The sequence below is a fragment of the Canis aureus genome, chromosome 2, assembly GCF_053574225.1.
Source record: "Canis aureus isolate CA01 chromosome 2, VMU_Caureus_v.1.0, whole genome shotgun sequence".
NCBI classification, from domain to species: domain Eukaryota; kingdom Metazoa; phylum Chordata; class Mammalia; order Carnivora; family Canidae; genus Canis; species Canis aureus.
The window spans coordinates 55,046,787-55,072,084 of record NC_135612.1 but is presented as its reverse complement, the minus strand read 5'-3'; the positions used below and the strand labels follow the sequence as shown (position 1 = coordinate 55,072,084).

General features: G+C 46.1%; 1 protein-coding gene and 1 long non-coding RNA gene across 8 annotated transcripts in view; one reads left to right on the top strand and one right to left on the bottom strand.

The window, feature by feature from the left end:
* Positions 1-19,944, bottom strand: part of PDE8A (phosphodiesterase 8A) — a 157,302-nt gene extending 137,358 nt beyond the window's left edge. For 5 of the 7 annotated variants that reach the window (XM_077873399.1, XM_077873409.1, XM_077873418.1 and 2 more), the window contains exon 1: positions 18,983-19,198. In XM_077873399.1, coding sequence (XP_077729525.1) covers positions 18,983-19,183 — 201 coding nt within the window. In that variant the 5' untranslated portion in view covers positions 19,184-19,198. Of the gene's footprint in view, positions 1-18,982; positions 19,241-19,925 lie in introns of those variants that run through there. The other 2 variants (XM_077873460.1, XM_077873446.1) reach the window with 2 other exon arrangements.
* Positions 19,721-23,063, top strand: LOC144298475 (uncharacterized). The gene is made up of 2 exons (XR_013365411.1): positions 19,721-21,341; positions 22,738-23,063. It is a non-coding gene; the product is annotated as an uncharacterized LOC144298475 (long non-coding RNA).
* Positions 23,064-25,298: the final 2,235 nt, after the last annotated feature.

Genomic DNA, 25,298 nt, shown 5'->3' with positions numbered 1-25,298 from the left:
AGAAGTTTCACTTCTGGCCTCAGCTGGCTGAGACCGGGCTGATGTCACCTACAGTCAAAAGAATCCTGACCAATACAATCAGGAAGAAAACCAGACAAATCAACAACGACAAAAAATTATGACATCAAGAACTTCAAAAAATAAAATGAAAAATGCAGAAATTTCAAAGTCTCATATGGAACCAGGCCACTGGGTTTGAATAAAAGCACTCCAATCACTACCTGTGAACGCTTGGGCGTACTGCTTTGCCTCCCACTCACCTCGGCGCTTTCTCTCTGAAGAGTGAAGCTCTAAGGTAACACTGTGCCCCAGGACTTTTATAAGGATAGTGTTAGTCAACACACATGAAGCATTTAGAACAGTACCGGGTATGCATTAAACATTCAATACAGGATAATTTTACTGTTGTGCTGCTCAATCCTCGTGGAGTTCCAGGTCAGTGACCCAAGTGTTAGTGAGTTAAGGTAGAACAAGCTAGACCAAAATAGGCATCAAACTAATCATAAAAAAACACATTTGTCCCTCCCCCAATCTGACACTCAGCAGCACACCATCAGATCTAGAAGCTCTTTTATTTTAATAAAAGGGTAATTTCTTCAGGTGCCCGCCAAGGCGGGGGGGGGGGGGGGGGGGGGGCGGCGGCACTTCTACAGCCTCAGACCCCCAGGAACTTATTAGCAAAAATAGGCTTTGTCAGCCACCAGGGCACTCCTCTAGCCCACAGGCTACTCATTCCCTGCTGCCCTCCTCTGCTCCCCAGTCCTAGGGGCCATGGTGAGGCAGCCAGGAGGCCCAACACTGTTTGAGGAGAGCTCTATCCTGGAAGGTTCCCTAGAGGTTCCAGGGATCTCTCTTTCCTCTGGGCACACATGACATTGAGAGTTTGAACCCTTCATCTTATCTTCATCTTCTCTTTCCCTCTCTTTTTGACAGAATACCACAAAAACAAAAATCTCAGGGCGTTTCTTCCAGACATAAAATACTTCCTCCAACAGTTACATACTTCCTTCTTAGAGCTCTCCCTTCATCGATGTTCCTTTGCTACTTCTGCTGATTAAGTTAGCGAGAAACTCTCAGCAGAGCACTCATGAGGAAACTGCACAAAGTCCAGGGTCATTAGTCCCTGGAAGTGAGTACTGGAGGTGCTGAGCATGCAAGGCATGGGATAAAGCTTGGCAGGGGGTAGGAGCCATAAGAAAGCTGGACTCCATAGGTTTAAAAGGGTCTGACTCTGATCCTGGGGAGCCACAGAGGGTTTTAAGCAGGGCAGGGCATAATCAGACTAGCATTTGATCACTGTACCCCTTCTCTGAACCTCTGCTTGCAGGGCAGCAGATCCCCTGACGCTGTGTATATGGGTTCTGGTTAGCTGGGACCCAGAAAAATGCAGTCTGAAGACTTGTTTTACAGAAGAATAGCTTAGGTGGGGTAGACATTCCAAAAACTTTCCTCCTGAGGAAGAAATAACAAGAAGGTAGATCACTTTAGCAAGCTGGATCTCCAGTACTATAGAAGGCTAAAAATGGTGGGGGCAGGGCCACAGCTCTCATGCCACCATTTAGCAGCCTCCAAAGCAAATCTGGTGGGTAAGAGCCAGGGCCCAGTGTAAGGGTCACGATCAGAGGGCTTTCTAGAACCTGCTATGGGACAGACATGCTGCTCCAACTGGCCAGTGACTGCACCCTGCAAGAACAAGTTCAACTCCTATTAGCCCTGGCCAGAGAGACCACCTCCAGCCAGCCTACATCATTTTACTACAGCAGTAACTGAGCACAGTGAGCAAACTACACTGTAGCAAAGCTAGCCCTATAAACAACTGAACCTAAACCAAAACCCTGTGATTACCCAAGAGATTCACCGTGGGATCTGAAGCAGTCCTACATTGCAGAAATATTCTTGGCCTCTCAAGACAAACACAGCTTTTGGCACCGAAAACTGTTTTTTGGTTTACAGGCCAAAAAACCAGCGTACCCCTGTTTATTTTTCCATTATCAGTATATTCAGCAGCACTGAAAAGATTATAAGAGACCTTCCTTCTCTTCTGACCCACTGGTGAGAAAACATAATTCTGATCAATTAGCAAAGAGAAACAAACATCTGCCACTTCAATGGTGTGTAACAGATCAGAAGGCGTCTCCTACACCTCCTCCAACACGTTCGCTTTACATATAAGGAACTGTGGCTTACAGACATGCCACGGTTTGCTTTACATACAAGGAACTGTGGCTTACAGACACACCACCTGACTTGCCCCAGCTCACAGTTCAGTAAGTGTCAACCCCAGAATTCAAACCCAAGTCTTCTCACTGCAATTTCCCTGCCCTCTTTGACTATTATCACAGACACGGTATGTTCAGATTTCTGAACAAGCCCTGCAGAATCAGGAGACAGAAAGACAATTAGACAAGCCTACTCTCTATGGAGTGTATCATCTGAAAAAGAGGGCTCCATCTTACCCATCTTCACATTACCTAGTGCGGTTCCTAGCCCACAGGTAAGCATCAAACAGATGTGTGCTCCAGGAGCGACTGTAGTGACCCAACACTTTGTGATCTGATAAAATAAACCAGCAAGCTATCATGCAAACTTAACCACACTAGAGTTTCCTGTGTAGATGGAGAATTAAGGGACTGCCTGTGATGGGAGGAGAAGTGAGAACAGAAAGAAGGCCCCTAACAAACTTTTCAGCTCATACTCTGAAAACTCATCTGACTGGAGAGATGAATGCCACATGGAAGTACTGATTTTTGTCAGTATGAAAATAAGTTCGCTCATATTGTCAATTATCAATTTTCACTACAGAGTGTTCTGAGCCTTTTCTAAATACTGCTGGATCCAGGCTGACCCCATGCTTTCACCCCCAGGCAAGGCTTTACTACAGCTCAGCTCATCTGGAATCCTTGGCTTTTCAAGACCCTGTTTCTTCACACTAGAATAACAAAAGACATGGCATAAAGGCTGAGGGAGGAAAAAGGAACAAGACTTCCTGCTTTTATCTAAAAATATTAGGTAGGGCAGTATAAAGGAAGCTGCTCAAATATAGTGAATGACTACGTAAATTATACAGCTTTTGACCACATGCCAACTCCAACTCCCAATGTATGAGTTACAAACTGAGAAGAAAAAACACATAGCTGTACATGGCATTAAAATGAAAACAGAACCATTCTCCAATAATCAAGCAACTCCACTAATGATATCCAAGCTCAGAAATTCCAGGTGTTCAATTCCTTTATTGCTTCTATACAGGGAAACCACTGGACAAGATTACACTTTGCAAACCTGAATTGGATGGTTGTGTGGAAAGTTTGATGCCTAGGCAGCTCAGTGCAATGACCAGAGAGGTCCAATTTCTATGAATATAAGAGGTACTGGGGGATAAGAGGAAGGTGCTAGGTTCAGGTACTTGCTCCAGCTTTGCCAATACTTGCAGTGTGATCTTGGATAGGTCTCTTAAATCCCTTAGGGTCTTAATTTCCTCCTCCATAAAATAAGAAAGTTGGATATGGTAAAGTTGAAGATTCCATTAAAGAATAAAATTACAAGAAAATGAAAATGTAACTTACCTGAGCCATGTTTATAAATAAAAATGTTTAATAATAAAATGTAATGCCTTTTCATTACATACTGCCCAAAATGTTTTAAAGCCTGCCCAAACAGGATTGATTTTTAAAAATCAAGACTTGAAAACAGGATTTATTTTTGGAAGTACAATCTACGGATATGATCATAGATATACATAAACACTTATGTAAGAAGAATGTACATGGCAGCATTAGTATCGTCATATAAACTATGTTTTGAAGAAAGTCTAAAGACATAGGAAGATAATTATAATTAATTATTAAATGTAGAAGCCAGGATATAAAACTATACGGAAGTATTTGTTTAAAACTTACATTTAACATTTAACTTTAACATTTACTATGCATACACAGGAAAAAAGAATGCAAGAGGTTATTAATACACATGTTATACACAAAATAATATAAAGCATTAATAAGGGTACTTGTTAGTATATAAAACTGTAGATGACTCTGCTTTCACTCATGAATATAGAAAACTGAATTTCAAGTTACTACAAACTGAATTCACAGTACAGTTGACACTTCAACAACATGGATTTATTTATTTTTTAAAGGTTTATTTAAGGACACCTAGGTAGCTCAGTGGTTGAGCATCTGCTTTGGGCTCAGGTCGTGATCCCCGGGTCCTGAGATCGAGTCCTGAATCAGATTCCCTGCGAGGAGCCTGCCTCTCTGTGTCTCTCATGAATACATAAATAAAATCTTTAACAAAATCATTTGAGAAAGAGAGCATGAGTGCACATGGGGTGGTGGGGGAGAGACTCTGAAGCAGATTTCCCACTGAGCACAAAGCCTGATGCAGGCAGGACTCACAATCTCACCACCATGAGATCATGACCTGAGCCAAAACCAAGAGTCCGATGCTTAACTGACTGAGCTACCCAGGTGCTCCAAACAACACAGGTCTAAACCGCAAATCCACATATACAAAAATTTTTTTTCAATGAATATACTATGGTATTGTAAAAGTATTTTCTCTTATGATTTTCTTTTTTTAATATTTTTTTAAAATTTTTATTTATTTATGATAGTCACACAGAGAGAGAGAGAGAGAGAGAGGCAGAGACACAGGCAGAGGGAGAAGCAGGCTCCATGCACCGGGAGCCCGACGTGGGATTCGATCCCGGGTCTCCAGGATCGCGCCCTGGGCCAAAGGCAGGCACTAAACCGCTGCGCCACCCAGGGATCCCTCTTATAATTTTCTTAATAACATTTTCTTTTCTCTAAAGTATGTGTTAATCAGCATGCCTAGGTGGCTCAGTGGGTTAAATGGCCAACTCTTGATCTCAGCTCAGATATTGATCTCAGAGTTCTGAGTTCAAGCCCCATTCTGGGTTCCATGCTAGGTATAAAGCCTACTAAAAACAAAACAAAAAAAAAAAACAAAGGAACATTTAAAATATGTGTTAACTATGTGATCGATAAGACCTCCCAGTCAAAAGTAGGCTATTAGTAGTTAGCTTTGGGGGAGTCATAAGTTATACATGGATTTTTAAACAGGCAGGGGGTCAGCACCCCTAATGCCTTCTTTGTTCAAAGTTCAATGATATATTTTTAACTTTTTAAAAAATTATCTATATCAAGCAAATAGGATTTATTTTAGGAATGCAAAGTTTTTAATATATAAAAACTCAATTAGGCCATGTCACATCAGTAATTCCAAGAAAAAGCATGTGAATATTTCATTAGATAAAACAAAAAGCAAGGGTGGGCAGGAAGGCTTCTGATAAAATTTGACATTTGTAATTTTTTAAAACACTCATAGAAAACAGGGACTAGAAAGCTATTTCCTTAATAAAGTATATAAAATCACACTGTCTTAAAAGCAACAGCCAAGACCACATCTAAGAGGAAGGAACTGGACATATGACCATTAAAATCAGGATGAAGCAAAGATGCATACTAAAACCATTATTATTGACAACGTTCTGAAACCCTAAAGCAATTCAATAAGGAAACAGAGATTAAAAAGTATTACTCTGGTAAAGGAAAACCCCAAAGCATCAGTCAGCTAATAACAAATCTTATCTCAAAAACCCAAGACACTACACACTTAAGATTTATCTATTTCAAAAAAAAATTTTTTTATCTATTTCACAAATGAACAAAAAAATCAACTGAGCAACTATGGGATATTTAGGAAAATTCAGCAACATCAACATATCTAATTGAAATAATTAGTTTAAAGAATTAAAAAAAAAGATTCTGGATCTAACAGAATTATCTTATGAAGACCCACGTGAAAATACATAAAATAAGATAAATGAATCATAAATATGATGTTCACAGGCAGAATAATTCTATAAAGCTATCAGTTTTCAAATTACAGTGGATTGAACTCTAATACAATCAAAATCCCCCCCAAAAAAACTTGGGGGTAGATCAAAATCATCCTAAAACTGACATGGAAAAATAGACAAGAATGGGTTAAGGTTTTTTTGTTTTGTTTTGTTTTTATGGAACATAATAAGGAAAAGGATTAGCGTCACCAGACACTATGAAAACATAAAGCTATTAAAATGAAATCAGTGCAGTAATAGTACCAGCAAGAATAGATGACCAAGAACAGACAACCCAAAGATGGGACAAGTGAAAGTATAAGCCAGTAAAGAATAAAAATAATTACGTATATAAAAGGTCCTAGAATAAAAACTAGCTATTCTAAAGCACTAAGATCATTACCTCACACCAAAATACCCAAATACCCAAAACAAATGCGTGACTTAAAATTTAAAAACTAAATATTGAAATTACATAAGCACACAAAAAATTTTTAACATATGAATACTTGGCTATATCTGGATGAATAAGGACTTATACTTAAAGGAAAAAAAATCAAAACTGTCAGTGTAAAAGAAAATACAATAATAAAATCAAGCAAAGGGAAATGAAACACTGAATTATTAAACCTAAACTGAGGGGTGCCTGGGTGGCTCAGCTGGTTAAGCGTCTGCTTTCGGCTCATGTCATGATCTCAGGGTCCTGGGATAGAGCCCCATGTTGGGTTCCCTGCTCACTGGGGTCTGCTTCTCCCTCTGCCCCTCCCCTGTGCTCATGCTCCATCTCTCTCTCTCTCAAGTAAATAAATAATCTTTAAGAAAAAAAAAACTAAATTGAAAGTATACATGAATCGCATAAGTTGGGGTTTGTTTTTTTTTTTAGTGATTTATTTTCTGCATCTATCCACTAAAATGGCTCCAAAATGATGTTTCTTCCAAAATACTGAGCACTCCTGGCACCTAGGCTGCAGCTTCCTACACCATTTCCCACTACGAGCAACAGGGCACCTGGGAGGAAAAGCTCATGTCTGTCTGGTCAGGGACCACAAATGTACAAGCTGCGCCCGGGACAATGGGCTGTGCTTTCAAAGATGAACAGAATCATTTCAAAAGAATAGAGAGGCAATCTAAAGGAGCTACCATTTCAGTCTTTAAAAAAAAAAAAAAAAAAGACTATATAATAGATCCAAGCACATCCAACCAATGATAATCCCTATGTCCGCAACTATACTTTTTAAAAATGAAAAAAAGAAATAACAACATATTCATTCCCATTTGAGGCAGCAACTCCTCAACCATTAAAACTGTTAAATTAAAGGGAAACATTCACCCTGTCTGTTTAATAGGAACTATATTTTATAGTAATCAAGTAGTCCTGGCCTCAACTGATAAAGGAAACTTCTATTTCACAGAGAACACTAACTACTGCAGGTAGAAAAGTAACTGAATTAGGAAACATCATCCATTATCCCCAATCAGAATTGTTATTTTATTAAAGATTTCATTCATTAATGAGAGAGAGAGAGAAAGAGAGAGAGAGTGAGCACGCGAGCGCACACAAGCAGAAGAGCACCTGCAGGGAGAGTGACAGGCAGAGGGAGAGGGAGAAGCAGGCTCCCTGCTGAGTAGGAAGCCTGATGTGGGACTCCATCCCAGGACCCCCAGATCACAACCTGAGCCAAAGGCAGATGAGATACTTAACCAACTAAACCACCCAGGCACCTGAGAATTGTTATTTTAAATCAGGATTATCAATTGGTGTTAAAAAAGGGGGGGGGGGATCAGGTAAATAGCCTCTGGTGAACCAAACAGTGCTAAGTGCCACATAGATCACTTTCTGTACTTCTGAGGGGAACCTGATGCAAGAGGGAGGGATCAGATTCTCATCACCCTAACCCAGTAGTCAATCTGACCATCTGTAATAGCGGGCCAATCTGATATTCTGCATCTTCTCACGTGATTCATGGATGGCTAATGATGTATTCTAACCCAAAATACGTAACTTTCATACATTTTAGATACAACTTACAGTTTACAAAAAAACAGAAGATAGAAGGATAGCTAAATGACACCACAAGGAAACAATATGACAAATCCAGAAGTTAGGACAAAGTGGCCAGGTCTCTATAACAAGTCAGAGTAACAAAAAAGTGAAGGGCAAGATAAAGGATGTGCTAGGAAAAAAAGAAATGTAAGGATCATAACGAGCACATACAATGCAGGGAACATTTCTGAGATCCGAGGGGATATCAGTGTGGTTTGGTATGGGTATTAAATAAAACAGTACTAAAATGAAAATGTACTGATTATTGGCTGAAGAAAGGTCCATTGCAAAATATGTACTTATGACGGGTCCTCAAAAAGTTAAAAAGAGAAGTACTATATAATCTATCAGCTCCACTTCTGAGCATACATATATATATATATTCAAAAGAATTGAAACCAGGAACTTGAAGAAATTTGTATGCCCATGTTCACAGCAGCATTACTCACAATAATCAAAAAGCAGAAGCAACCCAAGCATCCATAAATGGATGAATGGATAAACAAAATGTGGTACATGCATACAGCGGAGTGCTACTCAAGCCTTAAAAAAACAATGATATTCTGATACATGCTACAACATAGATGAATCTCGAAGACATATCAAGTGAAATAAGACTGTCACAAAAGTACAAATACCATGTGATTCCACTTCTATGAGGCACCTAGAGTAGTCAAAAGTAGCATGGTGGTGGCCAGGAAGGCGGGAGGAGAGAAGGGAGGAGTTGGTTTTTAATGGGTATAAAGTTTCAGTTTTGGAAGATGGAAAGGCTCTAGAGATAGATGGTGGTAATGGTTACATAAGAATGTGAATGCAGGGATCCCTGGGTGGCGCAGTGGTTTGGCGCCTGCCTTTGGCCCAGGGCGCGATCCTGGAGACCCGGGATCGAATCCCACATCGGGTCGGGCTCCCGGTGCATGGAGCCTGCTTCTCCCTCTGCCTGTGTCTCTGCCTCTTTCTCTCTCTGTGTGTGACTATCATAAAAAAAAAAAAAAAAAAAAAAAAAGAATGTGAATGCACTTAATGCCACTGAACTGCACACTTAACAATGATTAAAGTGGCAAATTTTATGTTATATTATAGTGAACCTATTTCTGTATTTGGTCACTGCAAACTTGGCCAAGTCATTTGAACTCTTTAAATTTTTGCTTCTTGGGGCACCTGGGTAGCTCGGACGATAAAAGCTCCTGCCTTTGGCTCAGGTCATGATCCTGAGGTCCTGGGATCGAGCCCTGAGTCAGGCTTCCTGCTCAGTGAGGAAACCTGCTTCTTCCTCTCCTCCCTATTCCGTGCTCTCTTGCCATCTCCTTCACTATCTCCATTTCTTCCCTCAAATAAACAAATAACATCTTTAAAAAAAATAAATACATTTTTGCTACCTTAGGTCTTCAACAAGGACAAGAAAATCCCTCCTTCCTATATCACAGGAACCTGGGGAACATTAAATGAGATGATGTAATAAAACAGCACTTGGTAAACTGTAGAGCACTCTACAAATGGTGACATGTTGCCACAGTCCTTCTAAGCTGGTAAACTGCAGCCCCTGAGTCACCCTCCACTGCCCTTGCCCCTCACTCCCCAAGTCTGGTCCATCTCCTAGCCTGCCAGTTTTTCCTTCACTCATTTCCTCCTTTCCCAAACCCCCACACTACACTTGCCCTTGCCCCTCACTCCCCATGTCTGGTCCATCTCCTAGCCTGCCAGTTTTTCCTTCACTCATTTCCTCCTTTCCCAAACCCCCCACACTAGACTACCTGTACTATCTGTACCTGGTCCGACCCTATACCCTTACCCCTGGGCAGTGCCCCACCTCTAGCTTTTCCTTACCCCAGCCTCTGCAATTTCCTCCTAAAAATTTTCATAAAATAGGTTAAAATAGGTTCTGTAACTACCCTGCTGAAAATGAAGCCTTTGGGAGTTGTAGAGGTTTATAGGATAGCCTTCACAAACTCCTTCCCTCAGCTTTCAGGCCCTCCTACCCGTGGTCAGGTTCCCCAGATTCTGCAGAACAAGCCAACACCTCCCACCCCCATGTACATCCCCCTATTCTCTACCTATATAGATCCTTCCAGTCTTTCCCAGGCAGGGGAGAGGGGTCTGGCCTGTGCTCTCTCTGCACCTTATGACCAATCCAGACCAAGTTCCTGCCCGTCCTCTAAACACGCTCTCCGTCCCTCACTTTCAGGTCAGAGGCCTGTCCCATCTTTCAAAAGAGGACTGACTACTTGTGCCCTAAGGCCAGGGCCGGCATAGTCCTACATTCTCTAAAAAAGGTGCTGGAAATTAATCCGTTAATCATGTTAGTACTTAAAACTTTCTTTGCCTAAGTGAATTTCATTGTAATTACTTGTTTTTCTGTATAGCTTTAAAATCTATGTGTACATCCCTACCTATTCCCAAATACACAGTTTAGCTATTATGCTTTAAAAAGTTATACTTTATAAATTCTTCTATAACTTCTTTCTCTCAACATTAAGTTTTTGAAATTGACCTATGTTGACATCTGGAGCTACAACCCATTTGTTTTCGAAACTGTGAAGTATCCCTTTTGAGTATATTTGAGTATATCACAATTTACTCATCCATTATATTGTTGATGGATATTCGAGCTTAAAAAAAGTTTGCTATTAGAAGCAGTGCTATTAGGAATATTCTTGTACACGTTTCTAGTTCACATGTGTGTTTCTAAGTGAAACTACTAAGTCAGAGGGTCACACAGTCAACTGTACCTGGTAATGACAATGGTTTTCCCAAGTGGATGAATACTTCTACCTACAGTGTTGAAGACTGCCTCAAAATACTGTCAAACTTTTAAATGTCTGCCAATTCTTGGGTGTAAAATGTTATTTCATTGTGGCTTTAATCTGCATTTCCCCAATGAGGTCAAACATCTTTTCATGTATGTTTATCAGCCATTTGGTTTGCTCTTAAATAACAGGCTGGTCTGTGTCTTTATTTTTCAACAAGGCTGTCTTTTTCTTTCTTTTTTTTTTTTTTTTTAAGATTTATTTACTTATTTTTATGATAGAGAGAGAGAGAGAGAGAGAGAGAGAGGCAGAGACACAGGAGGAGGGAGAAGCAGGCTCCATGCCGGGAGCCCGACGTGGGACTCGATCCCGGGACTCCAGGATCGCATCCAGGGCCAAAGGCAGGCGCTAAACCGCTGAGCCACCCAGGGATCCCCAAGGCCGTCTTTTTCTTAATTGAAGTACAGGAGTTCTATATATATTCTGGATACTAATCCTTTATTGGTATTATGTGTTACAAATTTTCTCTTCCAGATTATGGCTTTCCTTCCTTTTCATCTCTTATGATGAGAAGCACTTTAAGGTAGTTGAATTTGTCAACCCTTTCCTTTATGGCAAATGGTTTGGGTAACTTGTTTAATAAGCCCTTCCTTGCCCAGAGGTCATGAAAGGATTTATATTTCCTTTTAAGAAAAAAAGTGCTATAAACTTCAAAGAGGAAGTTACATAAGTAATCAATAAGCACATAAAAAGTACTCAAAATTATTCGCCATCGAGGAAATGCAAGTCAAAACCACAATGAGAAACCACTACACATCCACCAGGATGGCTAAAATTAGGAAATTGATAACACCAAACAGTGGCAAGGATGTGGAGCCACTGGACTTTTATTATACATTGTTGGCAGGAGTGTGAAATTGTAGAACCAAGTCAGAAAAGGTCAGGCAGCTTCTGATAAAGCTAACCATACAACTATCCTGTGATCCAGCAACTCCAGTTGGTATTTTCCTCAGAGAAATGAAAGCACACATCCACAAAATAATTTATACTAGAATATTCATAGCAGCTTTATTCTTAATAGCCAAAAATTAGGAAGAGCCCTGTTGTTATCCATCAATAAGAGAATGAAGAGGTGGACTGGGTTCTAGTCATAACAACAGAACGCTACTTAGCAAGAAAAAGAACACACAACTAGCGTGTGCAACATAGATCACAAAAATACTGCGCTGAGTACAAGGAGCCTTATACAAAAGAATATATATTTTAAGATTCTATTTACATGAAGCCTAGAATAGGCAAAAATAATTTATAATGGATAAAAATCACAACAGTGGTTGCTGGCAGGTGGGGTGAGAAATGAGGAAGGAGCACACAGAACTTTCTACTGGCAGACAGTAATATTCTGTATCTTGGAAGAGATTTGCATCTAGATGGTATATACATTTGTCAAACAAAAAGGAAACAAATTTTGAGCTCTAGTAAGTGATATGCATACTGAAGCCAGGGGCTAAGTACACTGATGTGTGGAACTTAACACATGCAAAAATAAAACACTGATGGACAATGGGATAGAAAGAGGTCATAAACCACAGATGGGAAAATGTTAATACTAAATCTAGGTAAGAGGTAGAGGGGTACACATTCTTTTAGCTTTACCATATGCTTGAAACTTTTCACAATATTAAAGACAAAGCACATTTTCAAAAGGAAGAGATTGGCTTTAAAAAATAAGCAGATATATTTGAGCAAAGTTTGCCTTTGAGAGAAGTGACTGAAAAAGAAAGTTCGATCCTTACACATGCTAGTGCCCTAGAGTTTGCAAAAATGCTTTTTACACAGATTATTTTAAGTGATCCTCACCAAAACCTGAGGATTCTGATCTCATTTTATGCTTGAAAAAACTGGGGATTGGAATTTGGCAAATCTCACACAGCCAGTGTCTGACAGAGCTGGACCTGAATTGAATGTCTCTGGCTCTTCTATGTTCTTTCAAACACATCCCACTGGGGAGCTACCATCACCTCCAGGTGGTAGAAGGCAACAGGGAAACTGTGCCACTAGCTCTCTGGGCCATCCCACCTGCAGAGTGAGAGGAGCAAAGTAGCTACTGTCACCAGACACATGTGACAGACACAACCGACAATGAAAAAGCATGAATTCAACAGAGCCAAGGTCTACTTCAAACCCATTCAGCACAAAAGTGCTGGCAAGCCCAACTCCCTGAGTTTTTTGAAGCCATCTTCAAAGTTTAGGGGAATCTGTGACATCCTTCCTGTCTGCGTGGATGCATAAACTGCATATGATGCCTGTAGCTAAGAAACTGCAATACAAAACTTGTCAAAACACTTCTCTGACAAGATATTCCACCACTCTTCTTACCAAAGCAGAACAAAAGTAGAACAGAAGGAGGGGACCCAGGAACATTGCTCAACCCAAACACGGCCAGAATTGAAGGCAAAAGCTTTAGCAATCACCCACACATTAATCACTAGCTTCAGGGTATTTTGGCTTTTTGTTAACGCATATCCAACACACCCCAACAATTTTTGTTAAATTTAAACAAGGTGAGATGGACCTATGGAACATGAATACAAGCCCTTTCAGCCTTAGAGACTGGTGTATTTATCCAAACATTCACTCAGTGTGCTAACTACTTTGGGAACTGGAATGAATCTAGGACACCATCCTTGTCCTCAAGAGGCCTATCATCCCGCAGGAGGCTCAAGTCAGATTTCCCAGGCCTGCAGGGGCTCCAGGGGGAAGAGCCTAAGAGCAGAGAACGGAGAGTGCAAGTACAACCAGGAGCTCTAGAAAGATTTGGGCTGGGCCTTGGTGATGCAACTCTTGACTTGCAGAGTTGGGGGTAGGTGTGCTATGTTCTGAGCAAAGGCTGATGGGAAGAACTAGCTCCAAGGGGGCTGCTGGCTCAGGAAGTCTACCTGAAGCCTGACCAGGAAGAAGGGAGACCAAAGAGGACTCCAGAGGGATGCCTGCCAACTCATGCCAGAGAGCAAAGAGAATAAATGAGAGGGCCTCATGAATGCCTGACTTCAGTCCACTGGGGCAGGGCCAAATAGGGCTGCAACTCTCAAAAACTAGGGAACCTATGGCAGGGCTGGGGCCAATTTTCCCAGCAAGTCACGACTTAAAATCCTGAGAATGTGGATTCAGGATGCCTGCTCAAAAGCCAGGTGGACCTGTGACATCTGCAACCTAGCAGAGAGCCAGAGGACGGAGAAATATAAAGGAGACGGGTTAACAGAGACAGCCCAGGAGCAATGGATTTGAATAGAGGCTTAACTGCATGAGCGTGGGTGAGTTTCTAACCTACCACGCCTTATCTGCAAAATGGAAATGACACTAGTCATCTCACGGGGTTGCAAGGATTACATGAGATAACATCTGTAAGACATTCAGCACAGTGCCTGTATCATCAGAAGCATCCAAGAAATGGTGCATATCATGAATATGAATAGTCTACACTCTCCAGGAACTTCTAAGTCCAGTGCTTCCTATCACCTCACTGTACTGAGAAACCAGGCTAAAGCCACTGACCTTGGACAAGATCAAGGGATTACTCATGTCCTAAGCAACTTTGCCTTCTGTTCTTGGATTTTTAATTTTTAAAAAGTTCTGTCCTTTAAGACATTTTAGTTTATTCTGAGACATCTGCCTCACCCTGTAGACTCAATCATGAAACTTCCCCTATTAAAGAGCCCATCCCAATTGGGCAAGCTGTACTAAAGGGGGGGGGGAGGGGGAGCCAGTGTTATAATCCATTTAACAGGGAACATTTGTGCCAGAAGGGACTACAGGCCTCATCCAAACTCTCACTTCAGCAAGAAGGGTTGGGCTAGCCCAGCACAGGTCTGCACTAATAGAGTTGTAACATTCAAAACATCTACCTTAAGAACCACACTTCATATTAGGGTGGTAATGATACTAAATATCAAAACAATAAGGAATATAAATGTAAAATATTTTATATGTGTAATAAGAATTCAAGAAAATATAAAAAGCAGTATCTACAAAGATAAATTATAGTCACATATTTCAGGAATATAAAGTTAGGTCTCATTCTGTCAACTACATTTTCAGAAGGAAACTTTCAATAATTCCATAATCTACCCAGAGTCAATTACCCCTAGTAGGGGGAAAAAAATCAGGCAGGTCACACAAAGAGAAATTTGCTTCACTTAAGGAAAATATTAAAATTTGATGAACGCACTCTGTACATGAAGAGTAAGCAGCAAATTTTATTCCATAGCTAAGAAACTACTAAACTTTGGGGGGCACTAAGCTGGTTTGTCCAGTTTTGAGGAGGAAGAGAAGGAGAAGGTGGTAAAAAACATAGTAAGACAAAATTGTGGGACAGAGGAGAAAATGACAGAAGCGAAGACTAAAGACAAAATGGCAAGTCTGTGTGAGGGGATTCTGAGCTCTAAGGCCAGGGATCCTGGGTGAGAGGTGAGTGTGTGACCAGCTATTATCTGCCACCTGTTGTGCACTGCCCATCCAGCTGCTCTAATCCCTCCATCTTTGAAGGGAAATCTACTCTGCTCACCAGGGTGGAACTATATTATTCCCTGGTATAAATGCTCTGAAAGAGCAATAACCAGAGAGTTCCACAAAACCAGATCTATATCCTCCAGCCTCTACTCTAGTTAAAACTGGTTTCTATTTCCTTTCTATGGGCTGGGTGGATTTTCCACTTCTCCAGCCTGGTTCACGGAGTTCTCTAATTCAACAGATGTCTGTAGAAGGCCCACTATGGGGGGTGGGGGAGGAGGATACAGCAGTGAACAAAACAGACATGACTGCCACCCTCATGGAGCTAACTGTTTAATGACAAGGGGGGGGGGGTGGATCATAGCAGTGTACCAGATGTTTGCAAAAGGGGGAGGGGGAGACAGGCTCTCTTCCGACACTCCTCCCTCCACACTCAAATCTTTCAAGGGCAACTCAAGTCTGAGCTAAAGAAAGGGAAGACCAAGTAAATCCAAAGACTGGCAAGAAAATAGTGAAATGTTGCAGTTAAAGCTCAAGCTGATTAAAAACAAAACAAAACTGTAAGTGTTCAAACTGAACACAGCATTCATTATCTGTAACCACATAGACTACAACTCCTGAAATGAATAAACAGAACATTTTTAGTAATACTTAAATAAGTTCATATAAGATGACCCAGCCTAATGTATTACAAGATCCTGAAGTACCTTTGGAATCATTAAGAAACAAATTACATTTATTGTGTTACACTGTTAAGTATATTTCTTGTACTTTGAATATTGGTATCTTATGTTAGGAATCATGTCCTAAAATGTGGTCTAAGATCTAACTCAATAAAAAGGCTCTATAATCCAACACATTTGAGAAATGCTGCACACTCTAAACAGCATTTGGAGATTGACAGTATATTTAAACATATTAAATTTTCTGACAAATCCGGAATAAAAGAAATCTGCCAAACTTAGTCTGAGCCAGTATTTCCCAAATATATTTTGACATGGCTCCTTTTTTCACTTAATAGTCAACAAATTGCTTCAGGGAACACATGTGAGATACACTACGGCATAGGCTACACACTACTTAATCTAAAAATGCAATTATCCATCTCCCAAGCATTTTGATTAACTAGTGTTTTCTATATGTACTACTGAAATTCAAAAACTTCCCCAAACTATTTTTGAAATTCACTCAGTGATACGCAATTTACTTATTTTTAGGAGGAAATTTTTTAAAAGATTTTATTTATTTATTTGAGAGAGAGAGCACAAGCAGGGGAAGGGGCAGAAGGAGAAGCAGACTCCCTGCTAAGCAGGCAGCCTGAAGTGGGGGTTCGACCCCAGGACCCTGGGATCATGACCCGAGCTGAAGGCAGACACTTAACTGAGCCACCCAGGTGCCCCAAGACATATTTTTTATGAACTAAAACTGGACCTTGGTATATTAATACAATAGAATTCAAATTAATTGTATTATAATTTGATTTTGCTAAATTACTGGAAGTTTATCTTCTCTAAACATGCATTTTTAGATTTCTAGAGTGTATGTGATAATTTTAAAAGATTCATTCTCTTGGGGCACCTGGCTGGCTAAGTTGCTGGAACATGTAGCTCTTGATCTAGAGGTTGCAAGCTGGATCCCATTTTGGGTGTACAGATTTCTTAAAAATAAAATCTTTATGGGCAGCCCGGGTGGCCCAGTGGTTTGGCGCCGCCTTCAGTCCAGAGCCTGGTCCTGGAGACCGGGGATCGAGTCCCACGTCAGGCTCCCTGCTTCTCCCTCTGCCTGTGTCTCTGCCTCTCTCTCTCTCTCTCTGTCTCTCATGAATAAATAAAATCTTTAAAAATAAATAAAATCTTTAAAAAAATAATAGATTCCTTCCCTTAAAGAAAAAATAACAATCTAAAAGACATGCTGATATTTACCTCTGCCCTGTTACCTGAAATGCCTACATACAAACTGCTGTAGCTGAGATGTGGTATCAACATGTACAGTTTGTGACTAACAAGCATTTCTGTGGTTGTGGTGTTGTTACTTATAATTTGACTCCTCCTTTGGAAATACTAATGCTACCTTAAAGCCTATATGGGAGGTTTTATGGAATAAAATTCCAGCGACTGAAAGTTTCATCATTCAGTTAACAATAAAGAACCAAATTCGGCAAATATTTATTTAGGACCTACTATATGTATGCATGCCATTGGCTTAAGCACTGTAAATGACAAATGTATTTTTCTGGGCCCCAACTCAAGACAACAGTCTGACAATGGGACAGAATACGTTAAGAATCCTAAACACTCAGGAGCCCTACAGACACTGTGGAGAGCAGAAGAACAAGCTGCTGCAGTGGAGATGCTTATAAGACACACAGGTGAATTTTAGGACAACCACAACCCCACAAAAAGTCAAGACACAGGGCCTCTTTCCAAAAGGGCTTATTTGGCGACCTAAAAGTTCATTATTAGTTAATGCAAGATTTCCAAGCGTTATTCCAATGTTAACACTTGCATATTCAACTTCACCTGTGTAATGCTTTTTATAAGCCAATTAGGATTAACGTCCAAGCATTACACTGACATGAGGAGCAACTTGGGTTAACAGCCTAAAACCATTGTAGGTGTCTTCAAGAATCCACAGAAGGGATCCAACTTCTGAAAATCAAAGCAAAGTTAGACTTCCACCTAGGATATGTATGGGAGGGGTGGGAAGTCACTTCATGTGGGTTACGCAACACGGAGAAAGACTTTTCACTTTCGGTCAGAAAAAGCTCCAGGGCCGACTGCTAGAAATCTAACACAGAGTGAACAGACGGTATCAAAGTTGGGCGGTCTAGCAATCCCCAGAAAACCCAGACAATTTTGCAAATGACTTTCTAAAAAAAAAAAAAAAAAAAAAAAGAGAGAGAGAGAGAGAGAGAGACACAGCAAGGAGAGAGGGATGATCAGTGATCTGAGGCCAGGCACACCAGAACTGTTTTTCTAGTTTAATAAAACATGACCGCATGCATTCCAGCTCTACAATTTCGAACCAGAGGACTGGGAAGCCGTTGCCGTGTGCCTTAAAGAACATCGTTCCTCCCCACCACCACCCCACCTTTTTTTTTTTTTTTTCCTTTTCCTTTTCCATTATCTTTCCTTTGGGAAATCGTACGGAAGACTAAGCTTAAAAACTTGGACGAAACATACGCAGAGGCGCTGCGCGCTGGAGAAGACACACAGTGGTGGAAAAACAGCCACGAAACGTCCCGGTCGGACCACTTAATAAAAAATTAACTTCGTTCTGCTGAATGCTTCCAACACCGCGTTTCCGATAGTGTTTTCTCATTACGTGCGCTTTAAACGCGACACATACGCTAATGACCGTGAGCCTCAGATACTTGTGCAATCAATGCAGCGGAGTTGGTGCTGCCTTCCGACTGCGGTGTAACAGCCCGGGAGAAAGCGGCAGACTGCAGCCGCGTGCATGTGCAGAGCTCACGGGGGGAAACAAAGCAGGGTGGCGGGACCAGCGCCGCGGCTTCGCGGGGAGAAGCCTCCGCTTCCAGCACGAGAACCCACAGAACAAAGTTCACGCGGCTCCAACGTGTCCGGGGCGCGCCGCACCCCCACCCCCGCCCCCGCCCCCGCCCCGCCGGGGGCTTTCCCGCTCCGGGGCCGGGACGCGCTCCCGGCCGGCCGCGCAGCCGAGACGTCGGAGGGCCCCGGGCAGCGCCGCCGCGGCCCCGAGGGCGTCCCGCTCGCAGCCCCACCGAGGGGGGTGGGAGGACGCGCCGCTCCGGTGCCCGCCCGCCAGAGTCACCCGGAGCCGGGCGCCCCTTACCTTCCCGCCGCTGCCGTCGCGAGGCTCGGGCTCCGCGAGGCCGGCGCCGCGGGCCCGGGGCGAGGCGGTGGTCTTCGGGCCGGCGGGCGGCGGCGGCGGCGGCGGCGGCGGCGCGGCGGCGGCGGGCGCGTCCTCGGCCTCCTTGCCGCCGTGGTACACCGCCCGGCCCTCGGAAATGTGGATGCTCGGGGCGCAGCCCATGCTGGCGGCGGCGCGGCGGACACGCTGGCGGGCAGCCGCGATCCGGTCAGCAAACGGCCCGCCCGGCGCCTCGGGGCCGCCACGGGCGCCGTGTCATCGCCGCCTGGGCGGGCGGGCGGGCGGGCGGCGGCAAGCGCGGGTCTCGCGTCAGGAAGTGCGGCCGCCCCTTTTATCGCGGTGCGGGCGCGGCGGCGGCGGCGGCGGCGGCGCTGGGGAGGGGGCGCTGGGGCGGGAGGCGCGCCGCTGCCGCCCCTCCGAACATGCCCTTCCTGAGGCGGGAGCCGCCGGCCGCCTCCCTCACATCGCCGCGCTCCCTGGCCGCGCCGCGCTTCCGGGGAATTTCGGGGGAGGAGATTTGCGCTCTCCCAACCCCGGAGCGGGCGAGTCCTCGCCGCGCGAGCGACGCCGCCCTGGCCGCGGGGCGGCGCGACCCCCCCCCCCGCCCGCCGCCCGGGGGAGGTGCGCTCCCCGCCGCGCCCGCCGCCGCCTCCCCGGGCCCGCAGCCCGCAGCCCGCGCCTCTCAGCCCGCTGGGCCGCCGCCCCGCGAAGAAACGCCCCTGGCCCGAGCGCCGGCGGCGGGGAAGGCTGGCCTAGACGCTCCGGCCTTGGGGGGGAGGCGGCCGAAGGACGCCGGTTGGGGCGGCGAGGCCGCGGCGGGCGAGTGGGGGCGGCGGGACGGAGCGGCGGGCTCTGGCCGGGTCTAGGGCCGCGCCGTCGAGAAACGCAGCGCGGCTGCGCTCACCGGGGAGCAGCTAGCGACGCGGCTCCGGCTCCGGGCTCCGGGCTCCGGGCCGGGTCTTGCGCGCGGCACGCCGCGCCCAGCCCCCAGCGGTGACCTCCAGCGGGTGCTGGCGTCAATGCAAAGCAGCTGGGGCGCCCGCCGCCACCTCCCGGCGCCGCCGGAGACCGGGCATGCGCGGCCACGACGGGAAGGGGACGCGCGGTCTCGCCGCCCCGAGGACGGAACGGACTCGCCCAGGGACACACGGCCGCCTCGGGCTCGAGCCCACCGTAGTCCGGACCGCTCGGTTCGAATCCTGGCTCCGTCCTTCAGCCGCTGCGGGACTTCGGGCGGGTCACTGCCGCTGAGCGTTCACGAGCGAGGCCGGCGGGAGGACCCCCGCTTGGGGTGCGGGGGTGGGGCAGGGGAGGCGCTCGGGGTCCGGACGTTGCCGCAGCGCCCCGTGCGCCCCCTCGCGCGCGGCGACCTGGAAGGCCAACGCCAGGCTGCGCGGGCGACCCGGAGGCGGCGGCACTGAAAAGCCCCGTTTCCAGGCAGGCGGGGGGGGGGGGGGGGGGGGAGGAGGGGGGCGCGCTGTCCTGTTCTCACCTGGCGCCCGAGACCCCGAGGCTCTTAGCGGCGGCCGCCACGCCGCGGCCGCAGAGCAAGGTGTGGCCCGTGAGGCTGCGGGGCGCGCTGTCAGAACCGCACACCGCCCCACACGCGCGCACACCAGCCCGCTGTGTGACCTTGGGCGAGCCACGCAACCTCTCTGTGCCCGAGGCTCCAGCCCCAGCCCCGGCCTTAAGGAGGACGACGCCCCTGGGTGACCACCGCCGGCCCCCCGAGCGGCCCACCTCGGGCCTGCCCCCAGTCCCACCCTCCTTGCGACTCCCGGGGGCCGATGCCCCCCTTTCCTCTGCTGCCGTCCACACCTTTCCTAAAGCGGCCCCGCAGCGACCCTGAGATGCCGCCGCTCGCGCCTCGGGCCGGCGACTGTGAAGCCCCGGAGGCGCATTCCGGACTGGAGTCCCTGCCCTGGCGCTGGGGCTGCGGGACTGGCTCAGGTGCCCGGTCCCCTGCGCGGCCCGAGCACCAGGACGCCGGGACACCGGGGATCCGCAGCGTCCCGGGCCCGAGGTGCCCACCGGGCGGTGTCCGACGGCGGCGGAGCCCAACGGCGGGGAAACCCGAGAGTGGCTTGGTGCTCTAGCCCTCTCTACCAGCCGGGCTGGCCCAAACCACTGGCACGTGACTGCATTATCAGGTTCAAGCACGTTAAGCAGTAATTATATTTATGCCTTCCTACCTTGTAAAAGTACCACCGGCTCAATGAAGATGCCTTGAAAGACACAGGAAAAGATTCTTATTACCATCACCCGTTATTCCACCTATATAGCAGAGGGCTTTCTGCCTTTGTTCTGCAGATTTTAGAAGGTAATTTTCAGGACAGAATCTAGACCCTTCTAAATAAAGGGTTATTCATGAAGAAAAATGCTTTGAACCACCAGAGTGCATGAAAGTCCACCGAGTGCCCTCTGTCCTCCCTGCCTGGCCTAGAAGTCAGGCCTTGACGACTCTGGTACTGACCTTGCCTTCTCCAACCCCGGGCTGTTCCCTCATTGGTCCCTCCCTCCCTCAGCAGGCATGTCTGTGTCCTGGCCTATCCTTGGAAATCCTTGAACCCTGTGCCAATTAGGGGGTGGGTTGCTTTTCCCTGTTCCCACCTACTGGGTCTCCCTGGCTCCCTATGCCCTGGCAAGCTGGTCTTTCACCCTCTCTGTTCCCAGAGACCTGCTGGAGAGGAGCACTCATTTCCAGCTCTGCAATTTGGGGACCCTAGACTTAAAAAACCCTAAAGCTAAAAAGGATGCAAGAGCAGACAGGCGTCATCTGGGGTCACAGCAAGCCCCACTCACTTTTTTCCACGCTCAGGAACTCAGCCTGGGGTGCTCTAAGAAGTTACAACCCACCCCCCTCAGCTTCAAGCCCCTAACATCAATTCTACCCTGCCTCCACCTTCCCCAGCCATAAGCTGCACCCTAAGGTCCCTGAACACTTCACCCTACAAAGCCCCTTCCCCCAGGCCTCCATGACAGTGGACAGAAAAGGGACACATTGATGGAAGTAACCCAAACGTCATTGGCACGTGCCACCCACTAGTTCACCCAGGACTCCCAGGCCCCTGCAAAGAATCCTGCCATTTGGGGGGTGCCTAAGGAGCTCACGAACAATCCCCATCCTGCTGGAGGAGAGGCACTCCCCATCATGCCAGCCAGGTGGACACCTCCAAGGTCTACATGCAGTAGAACACACTCTACCCCCAGATCCAATCCATTCTACCCAGTGTACCTCTCCCCCAGGCAGAGCTGCTGGACTCCCATAAGGCTTAGAGTTGTAGCTAAACATCTACTTCAGTTCTTACTCCTAGGGTCAGCATAAGGTCAGTGAGGCTGGGAAAGGAGATAAACCAAAAGGTAGATGCCAGGCCCAGCCTCTCCCAAGCTACAGTCATTCCCAGGAGACTCCATGGTGCTCACAGCCCACCTCCCATTAGAGACATGAGGGCCTGTAGTCCTACACAGCTTTGTTTATCTAACATCAGAATCTACTGGTTTCCACACCTCTACTAAAGCTGATCCTTCCTAAGCCAGTTCTTCCTGGCTTTGCGGCCTTTTGCAACCAGGGGTCAGCCATTCAAAGACTGTGCCACGGGCACCAGTTCCCTACTCCCCTTGCCTTCCCCCGTTGAACTGGCCTGGAAGCAGAGCCAGTGGTAGAGCTCCTGGGCCCTGGGGTCTGAATCCTAGTTCTGCCCTGTGTCCTCTTTCAGAGCTGCTTTCCTCCATCATAAATCTAGGATTCATGACGTCTACCTCCCTGGGATTAAAGAGGCTAACCCGTGTCAAATAACCAGAACAACTACTGAGCCCAGGTGCCTTCCTTAGTTCACCACTTTCTCCCAGGCGCATTCAACACCACCTTCCTCCAGGCCCACCCCAGCCTTCTGGGAACCTGTGGAGGGCATGAAATCACCAGGAGGATCCACACCCCTACAAATCGGTGCATCGGATTTCATCACCTTAATTTCTCTTTCAAAGCTTTGTATCATGTGACTTTTATATACCATCATTTTAACATTACACATTCTGTAATTTACACCTGAATACATGCTGGGAAAATAGTTTTTAAAAATGAAGTAGGGGGGATCCCTGGGTGGCGCAGCGGTTTGGCGCCTGCCTTTGGCCCAGGGCGTGATCCTGAAGACCCGGGATCGAATCCCACATCGGGCTCCCGGTGCATGGAGCCTGCTTCTCCCTCTGCCTGTGTCTCTGCCTCTCTCTCTCTCTCTCTCTCTCTCTCTCTGTGACTATTATAAATAAAAAAAAATTTAGAAGTATGTAAAGTGTGCGGAGCCTGAGGAAAGTCTCTCTTCCTTCTCTCTCTCCCTTCCTTCCCTATTGCTAACTGTTTGGACCATTTGCTTCCAGACTTGTTTCTATGTTAAATATATTACAAGCTTGTGTGCACACACAGAAGTATTTCAATGTCACAAACAGAGCTTTAGTGAATATCCTTGAATGTATCTTTTTCTGTAGGATGGACACCTAAAAGTTGGATTGCTTGGTCAAAAGGTATGTCCCACCCTATGCCAGTTCCAGAAGGGATGAAAACAGAAGGAGCCCAGCCGAGGATGAAGGATTGAGAAGGGGAACTCCCTGGATATTTCCTGTGTCCCTGGATAAGGTGTGGGGGTGGGGGGCAACCAGCCCCAGATGCAAGACCTCTCCTGGTCATCCTCTCTAGACCGACAGGCCTCCTTATCTTTATCTCTCTTGGAACTCCCACACCTTTGGTAAAATGTATTTGATTGTTCCAGCCTTTCTCAGATAAGGGAGAAACCCAGTGACCACTCTTAGGCCAGAACTGTAAGGAGGAAGGAGCGCCCCCTAGAGGCTAGAATGATGGAGGAAAGCCCCTAGGACACTCACTGTTCTCTTACCTCCCAGTTCAGATGTGCACCTGCATTTCTCTCCTGTTTGGCTCCAGACCTTGGTACTTGTGGTTCACCTAGAACCTGAAATTAACAACCCAGTGTTGACTCCCTTCCTCAAAATGACCTGGAATTAGGCTTCTTTGTTTCCAACAAAGGTCTCTGTCCCCAGTACCTACATGCCCCCTATGCCCTGTTCCTTGGCTCCACCTACCTTTTCCCACCAGGCAAGGGGGTCCGATTCCTTTCCCACCAATTGGATAAAGTCCAGAATTCTTAACATTGCCAAATTTGATTGTAAATATCAGAAACCTAACTCCACCTAGCTTAACAAATGTAGGTACTTATTGGTCAATTTCCTCAAAAGACAGGAAGGGCAAGGAGGGCTCAGCATCAGAGACACAGCACAGACTCAGATGCCACTAGGACCACCTCTCGATCCTGACACCTTGACCTTCCGAACAAGGTTTGCCTAGGGCTTGTGGACCCCTGGCTTCTGTTTTCACAGTCCTGTGACTACCCTGTTGGTTTCCACTGCATCATGAACATTCTTTGTTCCAAGTTCCTAACAGAGAGTGTCCCAGGGGTCCATCCCTACTCCCAGGGCTGGCTTCAGGGGTGTGACACTTGAGAGTCACAGGGCCCCATGCTTGGAAAGGCCCCCATTCTTGGTTTACTGCTAAGCTGTCACCATCTTAATAATTGTTGAACAAGGGGCACCACATTTTCATTTTGGACTGTGCTGCATGAATTCTGTACCTGGTCCTGCCTAATGCTTCTAAAAAGTGCACTTTGGGCTGCCTGAGTGGCTCAGTTAAGTACCCAACTCTTGGTTTCAATCACATCATGATCTTGGGGTCTTGAGATCGAGCCCCTCATTGGCCTCCCTGCTCAGTGGGGAGTCTGCTTCTCCCTCTGCCTCTGCCCTTCCCCCTGCTCATGCTCTCTCTCTCAAATAAATCAATCTTCTTTTAAAAAGTGCACTTTTCAGGTGTGCATAGGGGAGAGGAGTATGTAGAAGAATCTGGTGTCCCAGGAGAAATTCACAGGATCTGCTACTGCAGCTCATGTTGTTATGTCAGAATGATAGTCCTTGCTTGCCTCTGCCCTGGACCCAGCACCACTACCACCACCACCACCATCCACCCCAGCTCAGTCCTGGGTATCCTTCACCGCCTCCATGGGTGGGAAAGGCCTCAGAGATCACCTCCTCTGGAAACGGGCACACAGAGCATCAGGAGATAGCTATGGTCCCTCAGCCAGTTAGTTGGTGCACAGCCAGGCTCCTCAAGGTCCTTCTGCTCCGTGTCTTTCCAGTAGAGTGGGTGTTCATCTTAACCTATCCAGCTTCCCAACCACCAGCCTGTGGCTCTCAGCCAAATTCCACCTAAAAAAGCATT